Below are 20,779 nucleotides of genomic sequence, written 5' to 3' on the forward strand. Positions count from 1 at the left end.
AATCTGTAAACTGGGCCTTGGCAAGTTAAACAACAGCAGAAGAGTGTCTTGGCAGTGATGTCCTTGTAGAAATATAAGGCACGGCACTCCAGGCGGGCCCACATAGTCTAGTGACACAAGTCTGTGAGCATATTTTTAGCTCCGCCAGGGAAAGGCCCCTTTCTATAGTTATGCTGGGAGATATTCTAGTTTTACGTGTTTTGTGCCTGTATTACAGCTGTCGGTTTCATTGAACCTTCATTTGCTTTTGTAAAACAAAAGTTGCTGCCTTCAATTTTTAAGTACAATCAACTCGGATGTTTAAGTCATTTCAACTTATTTTGTATTGAACTGACTTGAAAATGAGAAAAATGAGTTGAGTTTTGAATAACATAAAAAAAGTATTAACGAGTGTATTTTGATGAGTTAAAACAATGTAAAAACATATAGTCAAACCAAAAATTATTCAGACCCCAGTATATCTTTTTTTTTTAAGTGAGGATAGCAAAATAAAGTAAACTGTGACATATTATACCCAAATTGTCTTCATACAGTAAAATTTATAAAAAATTGGGACCAAAAATTATTCAGACACTTGTTTTGCTGAAGTGTTTTTTCTTTAATTGCTAATGCGACCTTTTTTACACCTCAGACTGAACTAAATTAAGCATTGCTTGGTAATTTGTTGACCTAAATCTAACTGTGTACTTAAATTTAACAGAGGGATGGACAAAACCTGCGAAATATCAACTGATTTGATAACTCTGAGTTCTTGTCATATTTTAGTACCATTTTCTAAACCATAGCAAATAAACTGTGATGATGTGAGAAATTTTGAAGGCGTCTGAATCAATGTTATCATAACTTATCATTTTTACAGTGAATTAAAAACACACAGACCAGTATGATTTACATATTTATTAACTTCCATTTAAGTTAGGGTATCATCATGTGCACAGCACATACATCACAATATTTAACAGGACCTGTATAAAACTACAGACAATATTTGGTAAAACAGGATCAGAGCGCACTACTACAGGACTCAGACGTCAGCCCAGTTACTATAGAGCTCTGCCATGGATGCAAACGCGACTGGCGCTTCGTGGATAAGCCGTATGGGAATTGACAGAGAAATGGTATATGCTTTATTTCAACACACCACATACATCCCTGTTCATAAGCACATCCGAAAAACGATCAAATCTGGAACATTGTTGTTTGCCTGAAAGAAGAGGACGTTCTGTTTTTACTAATGCCGTGCCTGTTGATATTGCACTTTTTTGGTTAAACAAATCAAGTCCAGTGATTTGTGTGATGAGGGTCAGAGGAACAATTTGCCTTTCAGTGGCCATTCGGTCTATTGTAAACAACATCCACACTGATGCAAATCACGTCCATTTGGGAAGAGGTTTGGCACGGACGACCCTTCGCTCCTCCCGCGTTAACTCAGAGTCATCGAGCGAGACTAAGCGATGTGCACGTCCAGGCAGGGCACGTTAAGAAGCAAATTTAGACACGTAACAACTGAAATACCACGGCTTTGAGATTACACCAAACAAAAGAAAATAAAACAATGCGAATGTGTTCATGCTTTTGAGGTCGATCGGTCAGTTTAGCTTCCTTTAATTCACCAAACATGAAGCGCAAAAGACTATCCATCCATTTTCAGTTCAGCTTTACACTGGGGTGCGTTTTCAGTTTCTTTCAATTAAACGCACCTGCCGTTGTGATAACAATAAGGAATGCTTTTTTGAAGGTAATAATATGTTTTTAATATTGAAAGATTTAAGATGGAAAGCACGTTTATCCCTGCATGAATGCATCATTTATTTCACTAACATCATATAGCAGGTTTAAAGCAGCTTCTTAGTTTTGCAACATATTATGTTTACAAAATATATAAAGAAAAATATAGGGTTACTGCTTGAGCATATAGTATAGGCTAACAGCTGTCTGCAAATATTTCCAACATGATTATCCTTTCTAAAAGTAAATCACAGGGTAAAGATAGCTCAAACGTGACAAGGCGCAACTAGGCCGCCAGAACTTCACAGAGTGGCAGAAGAGCAACTAAACATTCGGTTTCAGCTTGTTGTTTTTTAAAAGTAAAGTAAAGAAACTGCATGAGGTAGAAAACGACAAAAAAAGTGGGCAGTACGCCTCCTCGTAACTCACTGTGGAAGTTTTTCAACATTAACTCTTAGTTTACTCACACACAACACTGTCATTTCTTTGTTTCTGTTTTACCATCATAGAAAAATACTGATCTTTAACTCGACTGGTTTCCCCCTTCAGACATCTTCCCTAAACCACAGCAAAGACTGACTTGAACTTGGCATTGTAAAGTGTGTCTCTTTAAAGGGACACAGGGGACAGTATCTGCATCGCAATGCCTTTGAATTTTGTATTTGTGTTAAAGAAGCTACTTCTCTCTATCCATAGCCTTAGAGATGTGACAAAGATTGACTGGAGATAAGTTCAAAGTTCAACCCCCCAGCAGAGCTAAAAACAGATTTGAAGGGGTAGAACTTCAGTAAGCTAGAGTAAGCCGATACTGCTTCAGTTAGATCCGAGCTCCGCACAAAGGAGCTCAGACATTGGACAATTGCTCCAGTGCTAATACTATGGGGGTTGATACACCTTAACCATTGGAGGCTTGACCTAAGACTTATATTCTTTCCAACAAAGTACAAATGGGACCTCAGTCAGTGATAGTTCGGCCAAAAATGAAAATTATGTCATCGTTTACTCACCCTCAAGTTGTTCCAAACCTGTGTGAGTTCTGTTGAACACAAAAGAAGATATTTTGAAGAAAAAGGTTAGCCATTGACTTCCATTGTAGGTGAAAAAAACACTATGGAAGTCAATGGCTTTCGTCAACTGTCTGGTTGTTACCAACATTCTTTTGTGTTCAACAGAACTCATACAGGTTTGGAACAAGCTGAGTAAATGATGACATCGTTTTTAAACATAAAACATAATTTTTACATTTTCCCTTTAAATATGGCGTCTACCCTGACTAGGCAACCTCTCCACAACCGTCGCTTTAGAACAACACAAACAGTGCAAAACCCCCCAAAAAAAAGGTACATTGTAGGAATTTCACTTGTATATATGAACACGTGGTAGCAGCAATGAGGATAAATTAACAATAACAAATAAATTAAATGTTGTCTTCCACCTCGGAAAGAAAACGTTGTGATGAAATATAAAATCAACAGTTATAAATAGTCTAATATATACATACATGACACGATACACTTAACCTCACATGTAACTTCTGTAGAAAGTGCATCGTCGTTCCTCCGCCCCTCCAGATGAGCTCAAATTCTAGGCAAGAAATGTGTCATCGTCATGGACGTTGATACTCGATTTCCTTTTTTTGTTTTGCCAGTCTTACTTAGTGCGATGTACATCCCAGGATGTGCCAGCGATTCGTACGCATTGTAGTTATTCGCAAGGAGGTTTTCTCTGAACTTGCAGTCATTTGTGAACTGCCCCTGAAAGTGACAAGGAAATAGCAATTATTATTTTCAGTGACATTTCAATAGAACGTATATCATCATATTAAACAATAGCGACGTCACAGCGCAATACCTGGAGATGAGCTTTATGAAACAAACAGAACTATATCTATAGCAAAGAGAGATATAGTTTTGCTCTTTCTTTATGATGTTTTGCGAGGGAAAACCGAGGAATTAGACTTTTAACCCTCTGGTAGGCTACTGTTCGCATGTCGTTTTTTTAAGGAAAAGATTGTACTATATTTTTAAGTTTATTTTATTCAAGATTTTGTATTTTTAGGTGATTTTATGGTGCTACATTATATTTATGCAGTAGTTATAATCCATTTATTCACTTTTTGAGCATAGACCTGAAAATGACATTTTCAACTTAAACTGTCTTAAATCTTGAATGCATTTATTGCAAAAAAAAAAAAAAATTTATTTGAAATATGCATTTTCCAAAACACGTTTTATAGTCTACTCTAAAAAAAAATGCGCGAAATCGAAACTATGAATCCAAACAAGCTTCGTTCCAAATTTGATGTTGATATTTTAAAAAATGAGCTTTCAGTAAGAATTTTTCCAATAGATAAAATTCGTCTCGCATTCATTTCTAATGCGTACAATACAAGTGACTATTTTTTCAGGACCATTTAACCTTTTCGAATCGTGTCCATGGATTGTGGTTGTGTGTGTGTGTGCGCGCGCGTTCACATTACAAGTGCCAAAACCTTTACCAAGTTTCATACCATTCGGATGAAATAAAAAATATATATAAATAAAAAAAAATCGGTCAAAAATAACCATCGGTTTTGGGGCTCAGACAAGTTTAGGTGTTTTCAGGGTGAGTCTGTGCGTGCAGAAATCGGAGAGGAGAGCAGTATGGTGTTTGGGTGGTCCTCTTTGGCCAGTTCATCTTTACTCTGGGAAGGACAGTAGGTGCATGTGTTGGCTGGCAATGCTAAGAATGGAATGCGTAGTCCGAATGATCTACTGCGCTCCCGTTCCTGGGTTTGTCCGTCCCACAATGAAAACACCACCAGCCACTGGAAGCGCGCCACAACCGACTCCAACAATGTCACGCTGTCGGAGACTGTGGGTTGTTGGTGGTGAGGGGATACATCTCAAGTACAGGGTGATATGTCATCGAGCCCCGATAAGAACATTCACGGACGGAAACGTGTTGTAAATCATTTCATACTCACAGAACCGTAAAGCTTCCCTTTGCTGTTCATGGCCACGAATAGCCCGCTCCGGACGCCAAACAGTGTCACAACTCCCCTCTCCACCGGAGATATCTCAAGAAGACCTGAAACACACAACAAAGAAAATAAATGACCTTGTTTGGCTTATATCTTTAGCCCTGTCTGGCAACTCCCAACGATGACTGCCTTTCTAAAAATTGTTCGTGTTTACATTTAGAGCATCCTTTGTGAAGGAAATGACACTTTCCGCCTCTTCAGATTTCCCAAATGTAGTATTGCATTCTCTGTAAACCACTTCTGCTTTATTTGCCACGTCGTCTTTTCCAAATGAGTAATTTCATGAAACTTTTTATCTAATTTAATCTTTGATTGAAATGTGTCATGCGTCTTTGGCCGCTTTGTAAGGGTAAACATTTAACATTTATTAGTAGGCTACAGAAAAAAGTATGTACCAATGACTTCCAGTGTAGTAATCCATCTCATTTAATGCTTAAAATAAAGACCGTTTGTTTAGACTGATGAATGTTGACACCCAAGACAAGTACTTCTTAAGTTTGACTTCAGAAACATATAACGCGCGTCAGTGAAGTGACAGATGTTTATAACTCTTGTTATATTGCATTTGAACCTTTTAAAGTCCCATAAAGAACCTTTTAATAGTTCACCAGAAAACCATCTGTACTGGTGTGAAATTCGCTGATCTGAAAAATGGGTAAAACTTTTATTTTACAGTGTCATCGTCACACGTGTTACATGCAGTTACTGTAGTATTAACTATAAATTATGCAATCGCATGCAACTAAACCTAATCCTAACCCTATGCCTATAGTAGCATTAATATTACTCAGTGCTTTAACGTAACAAAGACTGAAAGTGTAACCGAAAAATCCTTAATGAAAAATTAGAAACTTCAATCTTTATAGAACCATGCAGCAGCTCAAGAAAAGAAACTCATGAGAAGAAACCATTGGATAACCTCTTTTTTTTTTTTTAAGGAGTGAAAAAAGGATGAGTTTATCTCGCTACTAAGTTTAGGCTTGGGATTTTGGCCCGGTTCCTGTTCCTGGTTACAGAGACCTGTTGCGTGCGTAATGCAGGATGCCAGATGCTCGTGCACTCACCTCACCTGCCTTGTATCGAGAAATGTAAATGAAAGCGCTACAACAGGCTTTGTTGATGTTGTTCAACATGGCATGATGTTGAATCCGTGTAACGTTATTATTTTACTAATTATTTGAACTGAATAACAGCCATTGAGTGTTTTTTTTTTTTTTTTTGGGATTATGTAGGCTAAATCATTTTCATAATCTCAATCCCAACAGCCGTATCCAACATGCATATACGATCAAATAACAGACCAAACTTACTGTAGCGGTTTTCGTTGTGCACGCCGGTAATTCTACCATCCGGTAATACTTGGAGATGAAACCCAATGCCAACATTGCAGTAGAGACGTCGCAGTCTTTTAATGCCCGTGAGATAATCACTGTCCCGGCTGGTATCTCTCTTTTCCCCGGGGATTCGGGCCAGAGAGCGCGAGTAGAGGGTCTCCCAGCGCCGCTCCACGGGGCCGCTCTGCCCACCGGGCACCGGAGCGCAGCGCACTGAGCTTGTCATAAGTCCTAAGACCAGTAATGGTAAGAGGGCCGATTGGACACTCATCCTTCTGAGCGGTACGTGAGTGTCTGAAGGCGTTGAAGACACCAAACTACCGTCTTTCTCTAGGTATATTTGCCACACAAAAAAGACGCACCAAACAGCTTACTCAAGGACAGAGCTACGGTCAACCCTGGTGAGCGGCATGAAGTCGCGCTCAGTGGGTTTCCTCTCAAGACACTACACTTCAGACTGGTGTTCAAGCTGTTTTGCTTTCACACAAAAGTTGTTGACCGTGAATTCTAGCCCCGCTCAGCCATGCCACTTTTCCCTTGCCGACGATATTTATATCTGGACGAAATTACATCACACACTACCTAGTGCATGACGAAGCAACCTTCTGCGCCACTCCGAACGCACTGATTCCTTATAATGTGCGCGCGTCCATGCCGTGGGCAGTGAGACTACAGCGCGCGTGTGTGCGCGCGCGTGCGAGTGAGAGAGCCAAACGTCATAACCGCACAGCATTCGTTCACTTTGACAATGTAATGTCGTCGCCTGTGGGAATAATGTCTTTATCAGTCTCAAATCTGTGTCCGAAGTAATTCTTGCTATGGTTTGGCGCAAGGTGGAAAGCGCGATAGTTTTAGTGTGTTAGTGTAAAATAGTTTGAAAATGAAGCCTTGCATATGAAACACGTAAAATTAGGTTAAGTGTTGACTATTTAGTTTGCACACACACACAAAAAAGCAACAATTCGTTAGTTGGTCTGTCTTTGTGTAAGCTTCCTTTATTATTGGTCAGAAATAGGCTAGATAAAATAATTTATGTATGGGAGGATGTATCGGAAATCACAACGTTAACAGACAGTGTCAGACAGGAGACAGCTCTATAAATGAACAATAACAGGAAAAAAACATTCGAATTCGAATTCGACCGAATTGCAAATTCAAGCAGGTTTTTTTCTTTCTTTTTTTTAAGTGGCCATGTTCTCCGAAAGAACAAAAGGAAAAACATGATATGCGCAATATGACTTGTTTGCAATATGACGCTGATGTGAAAACATAATTTATAAAGTTGAATGCAGCCTTTGGACATCCCACTGACAGCGACTGCTAGATAATTCAGCCCGACAATTCTGTTGCTGACCTCTTACGAGTGTCTTAGTTGTGAATGTTGTGCGTCATAGCATTGAGGGGGAGAACATGTAAACCGCTGGAAACATCACACTGTGAGTCAAGCTTTCTCCGCGGCCCCGGGGAATGCGCGCTCCCTGCTGCTAGTGTAGAGGATGCGACGTAAAACGGAAAGACCGTGGGGGATGGTGCAAACACGTATCAACGTAAAAGTAAGACACCTACTTGAAAGCTCAAATGATTGTAATTTGCGTTACTATTGATAGAGCCTTTCGTAAGAGTAGTGCGTGGAAATTATTCTGCCCAGGATCACTACATCACACCGACTACTCAGGCCGTTTAACTCCTGAATGAATACTTGAGGGTGGATTTACTATATTGGAGCAGGTTTAATTACATGTCCCTTTATAGGAGAAGGACTCTTTTCTATTCTGTTGGTTACATGTTCCTCGTTTACAAAGACAGCTGCCTGTTAGTTAGGCAAATATACTGTCTTTGTAACCCTAACCCTAACCCTGCAGTGACACCCAAAAGTATTTTGGTAAAATAGTATAAAGTAGGCCTATAACTTTAACCACACTTATCTACAACATATATAAAATATCTACAACATTTATTTTGAAGAAAGCGCAAGCGCACTTTCGAAGCAAACCGCAAGAAGTTCAAGTTTCAAGTGGTCAGACAATAGATTTATTGCTCAAAATGAATACGTTTGTTTGTAAAGTTGTTGAACTACACCTGTGGTTACTCTGTGTGAACTTGAGGTGAATTTACTTCATATATCCTCAAAAAAAAAAGTTGGTTCAAAGTATTTCCCCCCCTTTTTTTTTTTCAAAGTCCCCCAGAAAGTAAAGTAAGCTTTAAAATAATTTGTTTGCACATATTTTGTAATGTAGCATTTTTGGTGTGTCCAAATGCATGTTTTTAACATAATTTGATGCACACACTAATTCCTCCATAGCGGTAACAAAAGGAACGAACTACAATGAAAGAAAAGAACTTTGATACAAAAAGTGGCCATTTGTCTTTGGATTTTGAGAGAGTGGTAAAATGGGATGTGATTGACAAGTCTTCTCTGTTGTTGATTTGTTTATATAAATCATTATGCCAAACAAACAAAAAGTTCCCTTGCCATAACTCTTGCTTGCCCCGCCTTTGTTTCGCATGGCGACGTTTCCTCCAGACAGAACACTCTCATCTCTTAACTTCAAAAAGGAGAGTTGAATACCCCTAGACACTGAGCCTGCTGCCCAAATAGCTAAACCGCGATCCCACCCATCCAGGTTCTGACGCTTCACTAGATGTTGCTTGCCGATGGGGGTCTTCAGCACACAGGAACGGCTCGGTTCATTTGATCTATGAATGTGTGTCTGGTTTTATATAGGCTACATGTTGGGGACACAGACACTGATCAAACAGACTGTTGTTTTTTGACCCATTTGGATGCTCAAATCGAAAAGGCGCGTAATGCTTTATAGCCACTGCTGAATTATCATGACAAAAACTCTTTATCACAGGTTACATGCTTGTGATAATTGACCGATAATGAAAGCTTTTAGTTGTTGTGGAAGACCGAACTAGCAACTAACACATGGTGCACATTTGAATGAGTCTGAATCCAGGCAGAGAAATGAAGTGAATGTAATAATAACATGCGCGCCGCCGCTCTCCATGGTGCTGCAGTCGCGCTCAATCGCTCAGTTGCAGCCCGAGCTCATGAAAGTGCGTATCTATATCACGAATTGTATTTATCGTGCAATTTATACGCAAAAAAAAGAGTTTTTACGTCCATATGACACGCACTTTATGGCGTGTAATACGCACGTACTCCTCACCACTAATACTACCCGAGTGGGTTTACAGTGCGTATCATCCCAATTACGTTCGACCCAACGATTAAAAATGTTCGCCTTAAAGAAAGATATCGGTTTCAGGCATTTTTGATAAATAGCCTAATAGTGACATGAAATATGTAATGACAGGCCGTGGGCAACTCACTTATTCTATTTGTAGGCTAGATGAATTAGTTGCAATGCTTATGCATTTAATAAATCAAGCACGATTCCTTTAACTCTGAGTTCTCACAGTAAAACATTAAAAGTATTAATTACAGCGATCAACCTCGAACATCTCTTCAAATGTTACATTTGCCGTGCACCTAAAAAATCTCATTGATATCAAATACAGAGGAGACAACCCGCCCTTCAGATTCTAGATTTATTGCGAAGACAACACTGATAAGAGCTTATATGATAAGATCCTGTGATTTCACAGCAGCTGGACAGGAGTCAGTGCTTCCCTCTATAGGACGCTTTTGGAAATACAGAGAAATGCCAACTGGGAACTTTCTGACATCGTGTCAGTGAGACTAATCACTAAAAATAAACAAAAATTTGCCCACTGCCAATGCTGCTTCCAAAAATCTTTTACACACACACACACACACACACACACAAAAAAAGTACACAGAGAGGTAGGCTACTATTTATATCAGCATGATCCATCACACCTGACCTGATTAATCAACTAATTATCCAATCATCCAATAAACGAAATATATGAATATATAAAATAACAATTAACAGAAAAGTAAACTACAAAATAGTCTCCAAATAACAATTCACAAGTTAAGTTCTTTTGGGGAAAGAGTATCATTTTCACAAAGCCGTCTTTCTTTCTTTGTCTCATATGCAGCCTATTTGTAATATCCCAGAAAAAAAGGAAAAAAAAGCTTACACTCTTAAAAATAAAGGTTCCAAATGGGTGTTTTGCATCAATGCCATAGAAGAACAGTTTTCGGTTCCCCAAAGAACCTTTCAGTCAACATTTTGTGAAAAGCATTCTAAAAAACTTTTTCCACTATAAAGAACGTATTGTGGAATGGAAATGTTCCATGAATGTTACAGGTTCTTCATAGAACCATCAATGCCAATGTATATATAACCTTTATTTTTAAGAATGAATTTTACATCTTAACTCTAAATCGATTATTTCGTTTAATCTCCATATATGGTAACCATCAGCATTAATAAATGTATCACTTAAAAAATAGTTAAGCTGGAAGCAATATGGTGTGATGTTAGTGCAGAGGTCATCAACTCTACAAGCTCCGCAGAGATGGCCAGTAGGAGGCCTGTCTGTACGAACAAAGACCCCTCAGGCTCCGCTGGGTCAATACTTGAGGAATTCCTGACGATACCAATTAGATGGGCACGAGGAGCAACCCTTTGAGGCCCTCGGGCCAGAGAAGAATGAGACTGAAGCGCACTGATTTTAATTGGAGCAGTTTTCACTATAGCGCACGGCTTAAAGTAATTTCTGAGAAAGCACTCGTTGGGTAATTTAATTATCAATAGGTTTAAAAACCGTCGGAATTGGTTTGGAAAATAAATAAGTATTTATTTATTTATTTATTTATTTGCACATTCGAAATTAGATACTCGAGATATAATCTCCCCCTGATACTGCATCATCTTATGGCCTTGGCTCTTTGGGCATCTATAGGTTAATGAGCGCTTCCATGCCCTCGACATGGCGGCAGACACGACATTGTTGAAGGCAGGTCATCAGAAGTCGCTCGATCGGGACGCTGAACTTTAACCCCTGCGTCTCTGTTTACTTGTTATATGCCACTGAACTAATAGGGGCGTCGTGTGCCTGAATAGGTTAGAACTGGGACCAAAGAGCATGAAAAACTTTGCACATAGGGTCAACATATGGGACAGAATGAGCCCCATAATTTTATATATCTCTTTAAAGACAATTTTCTCAAAATCCTTTTCTCCTGTACTGAGCCAGAAGTCTCTATTACATTTATTTGATTTTATACATGTCATTACTAAAATTTGATGAAAATTTATTTTTGGGACCTGTAAGAATTTTGAACCTGACTTCATCCAATGTTACATTTTTTGTTCTAGATATTTATGCAAATGAGTGCATATTTAATTAGACAATGCCTCATTTGCATATTTCAAAATAGCATTTCCAAAAACTTGCGATTCGTATCAATCAACTGAGGATATGGTGATATCTTTTTTTACACTATTCAGGGGTGTCTTGCCTTAAGTTCAGCAAACAATACTCTTTTTATCTGGAACTTGTTCCAGAAGGTTCTTGAGTTGGCTGTATGGTTCTTTAGAGATCCAGTTCTTGATAGTCCTCAGATCAGTGATGCACCAGCAGCAAAGGGATTGCTTAGAAATGTATGTAAAAAGTTGTGAGTGACATCAGACTGTATAGGCTTTAACCCTTTTTGGATCTAAACCTTTATACTCTTAAAAATAAAGTTCCTTTCGAAGGTTCAAATTTTCGTTCCACAAAAGTTTCTTGAAAAAGGTTCTTCAAATTATTAAACCGTTCATCACACTGTAAGAAAAAACGGTTATTTTAAGAAAGGTTTTTGGTGAACCAAAAATGGTTCTTTAATGGCATTTCTGCGAAACCAACCAAATCATTTGTTAGAGCAAACCCCTGGAGATGTTATTTGTATGATAACATTTATTTTCCATGGCCAGGTGATGAAAGACAGCGCTCCTCAGTTTCTGATTAATAGAAGCGATTGTAGAATATAATATTTGACGTCGCGGAAAGCTTTGATCTCATGCATTTATGTATATGAATGGGTTTGTGAAAAATAAGGTATCAGGAGGACGACACAAAGGTTCATTCAACCAGTCCAGCATTCCTGTTGAGTAATATTAGAGTTTGGCATTCATAACAAACTATACACTTTCTCAGAAACATTTTTTGTTCGTCGGCGATTGCCTTGTTTCTCAGATCTCAGGCTCTCGTCGTTTAGAGAAAGGAAGAAGAATGTCTCGAGCGACACAGCTTCCCAGGTTTCCCCAGAGATGTGCCATTGTGACCGCCAGGAAGCTCTCGAACCTGCGAAGTATAGAATAACACGTCTTTTTTTCCCTCTCCTATAGATTTCAAAAGCACAGAACTCCGTTCCTGCTTGAAGAAGCCGATCGTCACGCGAAACACAGTATTCAAATACAAATAAAACAGTTGCATTTTAAATGAATAGTCTATACTTTACAGAGGTCAAAGTGGTCCTGTATTGCTTTTCTAGGTTTTTTGTTTTGTTTTGTTTTTACATGTTCCTTTCTTCTAGATGATGTCACTTTAGGAAAAATGGGCGGATGGTCCCAAGAGGGAGTGGTTTTTTTTATCCCCGATCACTATCAGTAATACATCTGCAGACATTGCCTTATTTACCGACATTCATTTAGCATTTATTAAGCTCCATATCATATGTGTTCTGGTAACAGAGAATAGCCTACATAAAGTCCGAGCGAAACCGTATCATGCATGCTTAGCAATAAAACCAAAAAATATATATACTCCATATAATTTATTGGTGACATTCCTCCAGATGTTTAGCTTTCAGTGTCGAACAATGCAGTTGCAATGCATTATACTCTGCTTACAGTGTTCAATACATGACATTTATCAGAGCTGATGCCATTACATATATGTAGACTCGTGTTTGAATGAAGTAATAGGAAACTGGAGAGGGATTGTTCAAAGACAACAGTGTTATTCTTACTACTAATCTCTTCTGAAGAAAAATCTTTGATATTTGGAAGTGTAGAAACTATGTCATCAATAACTTAAAAACATATAAACAAAAATAAATATGTATTACATTAGTAATATACAAAGTACTCCTGATTGCAGTTTAAGAACAGTAGCCTATCACATGTAAGTTAAAAAGCATCTGTTTTTATGTGTATGGATCTTTGTTTTCTACTTCAGTAAGAAAAAAGTGCTTGTCTGTACACCACCATACATGACACATCGTCGGCATTGTCAAGCACTTGTACAACGTCCTAATTTACCATTACAAACATTTACTCTATGTTATCTTGCTCAAATAAAAAAAAAAGTAAATGACTGTACATCTATGTACAATAATTACACGTCTTTAACGGAAAAGACTTGAGAACATGACGTGGTGCGTGTCATAAAAACGCTAAACTTTCAGTAGTGTTAATTTTGGTCACATGAACATCTTTATAATTGGGCTTTAAATGTCACTCTCATAATTCCTCGAAAAGTTTTCTTGAAAATCATCCTCTCGTGAGAAAATTGTTCCATGTGACTCTCAGTGGATTTCTTCTCCATCTGTGTCGAGAGAGCGTTAAATGTCAGGCCTTCTGCTGTGGCCCTTGGAGCCCCTGTGTCGTCGTCTCCTGCGCTCTGCCCGACCGACAGGGGCCCGGTGAGAGCCCGTCTGGTGCCGCTGGCTCTCTCTGAGCTTGCGCACCATCTCGTGGTCCTTGTTGCCCAGAACACGGGGCAGAAAGAGGGAAGCTTTGTCCGTGCTCCGTGTCTTAAAGCCCCTCCTGGGCCGGCCCTTCCCATTGATGGACACGTACCACTGCCTTTTAGAGCTGGCACGGCGCTTGCCGGCCCCGGCGCCGGACCCTGCTGGGGGAGGCTGGGTCGTGGCGTGGTGCCGTGACGCGTAGGTGTTGTATCCGAGCTCGTGAATGCGCTCCAGGAACTCGCACTCTCTGTTGAAGAGTTCCTGAAAGGGTTAAAAAAAAAAAATTGTATTAGCCTTGTTTCTCATCTTGACTGGACCTGCAACAAGGTGGCTCAGTGTGGCCACAAAGAAGTCATCTCCTTTATGTAGAAAAATCTACATTTAAACTCTGCACATTCACTGGAAAAAAAAACAAATAAATTTAAGTACAATCAACTTGGGTGCTTAAGTCATTTCAACTTAAATTACATTAAACTGACTGAAAGAGTTGAATTTTGTATAACTTCTAAAAGACTTAGAGTTGAAGCAATGTAAAAACAAATGTTGTCATAACTTATTGGTCATATAATTTTTAACCCCTCTGCATAACCGGTTCCAAAATGGGGTTTTCACAATGACATATGTCACTGTGAAAACCCCATTTTGGAACCGGTTAAAAATTATAACCATTTTAGAACCATTATAATAAGAACCATTTTGGGGTCAACTAAGACCATTTTTTCTTAGTGTGAAGAACATTTTAAAGAACCATTTTCCACTATAAAGAACCTTTTGTGGAGTGGAAAGGTTCCATGGATGTTAAAGGTTCTTTATGGAACCATCAAAACCAATAAAGAACCTCTCTTATTAAGAGCAAGAACCATGTGGTTATCACTCTCTTCTGACCAGAACTTTCAGTGACAAGGTCCTCAGTGAGGCAAACAAAACTCAGCAATCAAACTCTCAGTGATCTAGCAGCATGTGGGCACACTCGTTCCGCATGAAAAACACCACCATGTGGCGAGAGCCTCAAATAGCCCTGCTTGTTATCTGATCCCTGCTAGCCGAATTTCAGATACTTGATTTTCCGACGTGACATAACACTTACCGAAGCATACAGACGGCCTTTCTCATTCATAGCCAGGTATCTTCCCGAAAACAGGCCCTTGATCGCCACCACACCAACATCGACAGCTGTGATCTCGAGTATGCCTAGGGAAAAGAGTGGAGCACTAGTTAGTGCGCGTGCTAGAAATGTGAAAAAACACTTATAATAGCATCTCGAAATTGCACAATTAACTGTCAGCCGAGTCTGTTTTCACAAGCATGTCATGATTTAATGTTTGAAATCGTAGTTTTATTTTGTATTTAATCAGTCGTATTATTATTATTATTCAATGGTATTGAAAACCGTAACAGTTGTTAGTGTTATTAAGTTTGTTTACGATAATATCAATTAATATAAATGGATTTGCTATAAATATTAGTAATTGATTCATGTCTATATCATTAAATTGATTTTAACATATCATTAATATAGCTTATCATTAAAGCTAAACATTTAACTAATAATTATGGTTAATTGTAAATGTAGGATTCATTTTGCTGTTTTAAATTGATTTTGTTTTATATACAAAGCCTATATATTTCTATATTATTTTTCGTTTATTGAGTCACGGTCTACACAACATACGCTGTCAGGTTAGACATACAGACACTAAACGCCTCTTAAAGAGGATGTTTATTCATCCTTTTTTTTTCACTGATTAATGGCTCTCCTCATTCTTCTGTTTGGAATAATCATCCTTTTACGTTGGATAAACACATCCGTTGTCTAAGTCATTATGTTAAACTGTTGGTTGAATCCTGTTTTCATATGGTAATTGTCCATGAGCACTCGGATTCGACTAATTGGAAAACTACAGATAAACGAATGCTGCAATTTCAAGAAATATAATTTAAGATTATAATGTATAGGATACCAAACGTACAAATGTTCTACTCCCTGACAGCGAATTGATATTACGATGTAAACTGGAGTGTCTGATGTCACAAAATAATGGAATACAGTGAGCTATTTACTATAGTTTAGTTTAGTTAAGTTGTTCAATCCGCAAAAGAGCTCTAACAGTTGCTTTAATCTCCCTTTACAATGATAAGAATGCTGATTAAAATGTTCTCTGCTCCTTAATGACGGACAGGACGAATTATTGTTCGATGTTAAATTAATATCACACTAATATCGTCAGCGCACAATGTTTATTCGCGCAATTACGCAAGTCGCTGATCATTTAATAAATTGACGTGAGAAGCGTGAGAAGAGTTTACTCACTGAAAGGGTTGTTTTCGTCAAGAGATCCGTCTATTTTTCCGTTCGGGTGTATTTGCAAATGATATTTCGTGGCGCAGTAAAGTTTCCTGCGTCTTGGAGCTCCGCCGAGGTGCTCGTAAACCCCGCCGCGTCCTCCAGCATCGCGCCGCGTCCTCGGGTCACACTCCTGGCCCCTGACACAAGGAGCCCTTGGGCTCCTGCTCAGCCTCGGAGCCAGAGATTCCTGCAAACTCGGATCCAAGGAGCTCAGTAACAACAAGAGCAGAATTATAACCATTGTGGCATGGCGGGATATCGGCAAAACCTCGCTGGAATGGAAAGAGCTGGCACAGGCACACGGGGTCCCATCAAAGAAGTTTCATTTGTCAGTGATCCAACATTTTAAAAGAAAACTTGCTGTATCCTTCTTTAATAATGCGTCGCGGTCATCCGGCTTGGCGACGGCAGCATTGGTGCTCATGGGTTCCACTCTGCTCTCCAAACACACTGTCTCTGACCGAGGAGGAGAAAACAGCCAGTCGAGCCTGTCGTGAGATTTCGCTGATCGACAGTGTGCGCAGAAATAAAAGAGCCCTCCTGCAACAATAGCCCGAACCCCGACCAATTGATACAAAGGAAAAGGGGAGGCAAGGTATCAGTCTTGTGTGAACCAAGAGGTTGCAGCGTGGATAAAATTACACAGCACTGCACACGGTGGCTTACAGAGGAAAACCGCATCACAAAGAGAGAGAGACATCCAAGCGCACAGTTCGCTTCTTTTCAAAGACCCGAAAATTATATTTAAGCATGAACACTGGCCTCTGGCTGGGCGAGCCACTGTTAATTCTCTTTTCATGCTTGTTGGCACATTTCGACAGTGATGTTAACATTCATGGACACACGCACGTGGCTTTCAATGATCCACATTTATGTATGGAATGTTTCTAGTATAAAACAGTGAGTGACGACACACAATGGTCTCGACAGTTGGCTCGATAAATCAGTAAAAGTAACTTCCATAGGACAAAAGTTCATGAGTTCTGCATGTATTAATAGACAGATTTTAAGCGGGTTATTTGCGTAGTAGATGCAAAATAATTCCCAGCATTTTTAGCATTTTAAATATGAACGAAATCATAATTCAGAAACGTCCAACCTCTATTTTTACGCCTATAACAGCCTATGTGATGCTTTCTTCTTCAAACAACCCACTGTCGCTCCGAAGTAGCCTAACTTTCAGCCATTCATTTAAAATATCTGTATAGGCTATAAAGCACAGGTAGTGATGCTCTGAATAAAACGATCAAGACGTGTTTTTCCATTCACTGCAATCCAGAAGCGCAGCTAGGCTCTATATGTCCCTGCTATTTGAAATGCATAAATCCAAGTGCCGCTTCGCGAAGTTTGTGTCCTGATTTTGAAAGAAAAAAACAACAAGGCATATTCCATTCCCTCTCAATCATTTTCCCCTTTGTCTTAATCAATCTAGCAGGCCATGGGCATGAAAACATGCATCTTCTCTCGGGAATGAACCAGACTGCAAGTGCGACTCAAAGCTGTGTGTGCTGCTATAGTGGGTGGAAGAGTAACACGCAAATGACTTCTGCCTAAATTGCTTCCATCTTGGTCGCATTATGGTTGCCATTCTCGTAATTAGCACCATCATCTACAAATCTCCCTGCCCTTTGGCGCAACACCAGCGCATGCTATTGAGAACCTCGTGGGAAGGCAGCCTTCATTTGTCTTCGCTTTCCATACCCTGGCTGTTTGTCACACAGGCTATAACTGCTCGTAATAACTTATTAGTCGCGCTGCAGTCAGACCAGACCCGGTGTGTGTGTGTGTATGTCAAGACTAGACGGAGAGTAGATATGAGCCTATACTGATGCTCTGGTGACCATCTCTGAGAGAGACGCGCTTGATGTGGTTTGATCCTGACAGTGGGTTGCATTTCTGATGTGGTCGGCTGTTTCTTTCTGGAAGTATTTTAATTACGGCCCACAGCCGCCCACAAAGCCCAGCAGTAATAATCAGTATATGAGAGAGAGAGAGAGAGAGAGAGAGAGAGAGAGAGAGAGAGGAGGGGGAGTTCGCTCAGGATGTTGCCTGAACGGTTAAATCGTACCATGTTAAAGTATTTTCGGTAACACTTTATTTTACATTGTCCCTGTTACACATGTTACAATACTGTAGTAATAACTAAAAATGATGCATAATAATTACATGCCACTAACCCTAAACCAAACCCCAGTCATAACCCTAACCCTATAAGTACATGTACAGTATTACTCAGTACACAAATGCATAATCACTTTACCTTCTTCTCGACCCTTTGCTTTTTAAATTAAACAAGATGGAAAATTGGAAATGTCATAACGCCAACAGGTTAACCATGAAATGAGCAACAGGGTTGAAATCACTATCATGATAGATTATAATTGGATTTGTGGGTCTAGGAATATATTTTAGATGACAGAACTGCTGTCGTCTGAATAAGAAGGTTCTCTTGTTTTATTTGATATATAATGATATATAACAGGTATCTACATAAGCTTATCATCTTAATTTAGGAAAATTAGAAATATCTGTCTGAGCAGGTGGGAGGACTGTAACACTCTTCAAAGCAAAGAGCGAGACAACACCAGACAGTCAGTGTATTAGCAAAATTGTAAAAAATAAGATATTAGAGTGACCAACACACACATATGCACACACGCTGTATATTGAAATGCCAGGTTTGCTAATTTTTATGACTTTTTATGTCGAATTTATATGTTTCCTATGTATGAAATATTGAGTTTAAAATGAAATGAGGGTTTGTGGTGGTGATGTCATAATAATTGTTTTGAATCTGTAAATTCTTTAGCCACAGTAAATTCATGAATGACAATTAAACTATCTGTGTTTTCCATGCGTTCTACAGGCCATCAGCACTCTTTACTCAACATTAATTTATGGCACAAGTTTGTAGCAGACAGACATTGGAATATATACATAAATGTTTGAGATGCATATATCACAAACCTACAAAAGCCACTGCTAAATGAAATGCGTTAGACACCAGTCGTCTGTATTGATATCTATAATAAAATATTTGAATATTCAGATTTTTACAGTTAGTTATAGCTTACTTTTCTATTTGCAAAAATATACTGACCAGTATCCTGATTGTAAACTTTTGTTAGTTTAATTTATTTACTCTAGTTTGACTAGTTTACTCTTAATATTTCTTTATGTTTTACCCAATATTAATATACAAATACTTTAAAAAAAAAAGAGTTCAACTCTGATCTAAATTTTATAAATGATTTCTTTTGTGCAGTTGATTCTGTGATGTTTACTAATATTTTTGACTTGAATAAACTTAGATGTTACCATATAAAAACATATGATTCAATATTTTTACAGTAGATAAAGTTTCCAATTAGAACAAAAAGGGCTTTTACAGCTTGATGCCTTTGAAATGAAAACCCTTTAGGTTCCGAACAACGTTTCAAACGTTCTATTTTCCAGCTGTTGGTTTAACTTAAAAAAGGAAGTAAACTTAAGTTGAAATAAAAAAAATTGAGTTAATACAATGAGGGAGATTGCTTGAATCAACAGAAACTTAAAATAGTATGTTTTCTGAACCACAAAAAAATGTTGTGATAAATCATGAAAATAACTTTTTGCAGTGTATGCACTGGTGTTTTAAAAAGCACATGAAGAAATATTTATATAATGCATAAAAAGAACCATATTGCAAAATTATTTGTAAAAAAAATTTGGAAGAAAGAAGATTTCGGTGCTTCAAAGAAGAAAGTGCACAAGATTTTTCACCCCGACATTTAACAAAGTTTAATAGTCACTGGGTTTTCTTTTTTTCTGGCTCCTTTGCGGAAAAGGAGGTTCCACAATTCAGACCAGATCAAGCTGACCTCTGAACCTTTTCTGCTGTACTTTTTCTCATGCCATGGTTTTTTTTTTTTTGCGCGAGTGATCTGAGGGCCTTGGCTAGAGCCAGACGGGAATGCCTCTCGTCCCCTGACAAATCACCGTTGAGCCCCTTTTGTCCGGGTTCACTTTGATCTCACCTGCTTGTCAGGGGCTCAGAAAGAACTCCCGTACAGTCCCAACGCACTGCAAACAAATTGGCAAGCACTTTATTCTCATACCTCATTACCCCAGGTTGGTTTGGGGAAAAAAAAAGGTTAACCTCTTTAAATACCCTATTACTACAAAGCATTTTCATGAGTATGTTTTGGAGCGTTTGTGTAGCGTTCCGCTCATTGATGCGAGTTTGTCTTATTCTTTTGCCAGAGAGCCCTCAACAGAGCCTCACATCGTGTCCGAGGCCGTCGGCTTTTCAGCGGAACGATGGAAAAGAGAGATTTACGGGATGATTTTAAGAGCGTTCATAAATGCTGGCCGCACCGCCTCATTGCACCTTTTCCATTTCGTAGATGTCAGAAGTGTTGGATTGATTTCGGCCCAGTTGATCTGTCCGGGCTGAACACGCCAAAGGACACTTTTATTTGCTTTGAACTGATTTTAATGCAACACCCTTAATAGTGATTCCAATTCCCAAGGGACAGATCATCTACCTCATGACACTCACTTTTCATAAATCTCAATGACGGCTCAAAGTGATTCGCCAGCAGCACTTCTCTCTCTCTCTCGTTTCGCTCTCTCTCCGTTTTAATTTCTCTCTCACACTCTCTCTATTCCTCTCCCACACTTCGTCTTGAAACCAGATAGGTCTTCCTTATACCTCTGCAGCCCTTTGATTCTTAGCTGCAGGTCTCAAA

At 39.0% G+C, this 20,779-nt stretch overlaps 2 protein-coding genes across 2 annotated transcripts; both read right to left on the reverse strand.

Annotated features, from left to right (window-relative positions):
• Window positions 1-3,183: 3,183 nt before the first annotated feature.
• Window positions 3,184-6,715, reverse strand: fgf4 (fibroblast growth factor 4). The gene is made up of 3 exons (XM_084405657.1): window positions 6,061-6,715; window positions 4,694-4,797; window positions 3,184-3,482 (listed from the first exon to the last, which is right to left on the reverse strand). Exons 1-3 carry the CDS (start codon window positions 6,353-6,355, stop codon window positions 3,306-3,308), a joined length of 576 nt encoding a protein of 191 aa, XP_084261783.1. The 5' UTR covers window positions 6,356-6,715; the 3' UTR covers window positions 3,184-3,305.
• Window positions 6,716-13,448: 6,733 nt separating this feature from the next.
• On the reverse strand, window positions 13,449-16,290 carry fgf3 (fibroblast growth factor 3; the record flags this gene model as incomplete). The annotated part of the gene is made up of 3 exons (XM_084404452.1): window positions 13,449-13,963; window positions 14,790-14,893; window positions 16,014-16,290. The coding sequence occupies 3 exons, from the start codon at window positions 16,288-16,290 to the stop codon at window positions 13,574-13,576; spliced, it is 771 nt and encodes a 256-aa protein (XP_084260578.1). The 3' UTR covers window positions 13,449-13,573.
• Between the last annotated feature and the right edge of the window lie 4,489 nt (window positions 16,291-20,779).

This window comes from Rutilus rutilus, assembly GCF_951802725.1.
Source record: "Rutilus rutilus genome assembly, chromosome: 3".
In the NCBI taxonomy this organism is placed as follows: Eukaryota; Metazoa; Chordata; class Actinopteri; order Cypriniformes; family Leuciscidae; genus Rutilus; species Rutilus rutilus.

Coding starts and splice junctions, on each gene's coding strand:
- fgf4 (XM_084405657.1), bottom strand. CDS start 6,355: ATGAGTGTCCAATCGGCCCTCTTACCATTACTGGTCTTAGGACTTATG. Junction 4,798..6,060: donor GCACAACGAAAACCGCTACA/GTAAGTTTGGTC, acceptor TGTGTGTTTCAG/GTCTTCTTGAGATATCTCCG. Junction 3,483..4,693: donor AAGGGAAGCTTTACGGTTCT/GTGAGTATGAAA, acceptor TGTCACTTTCAG/GGGCAGTTCACAAATGACTG.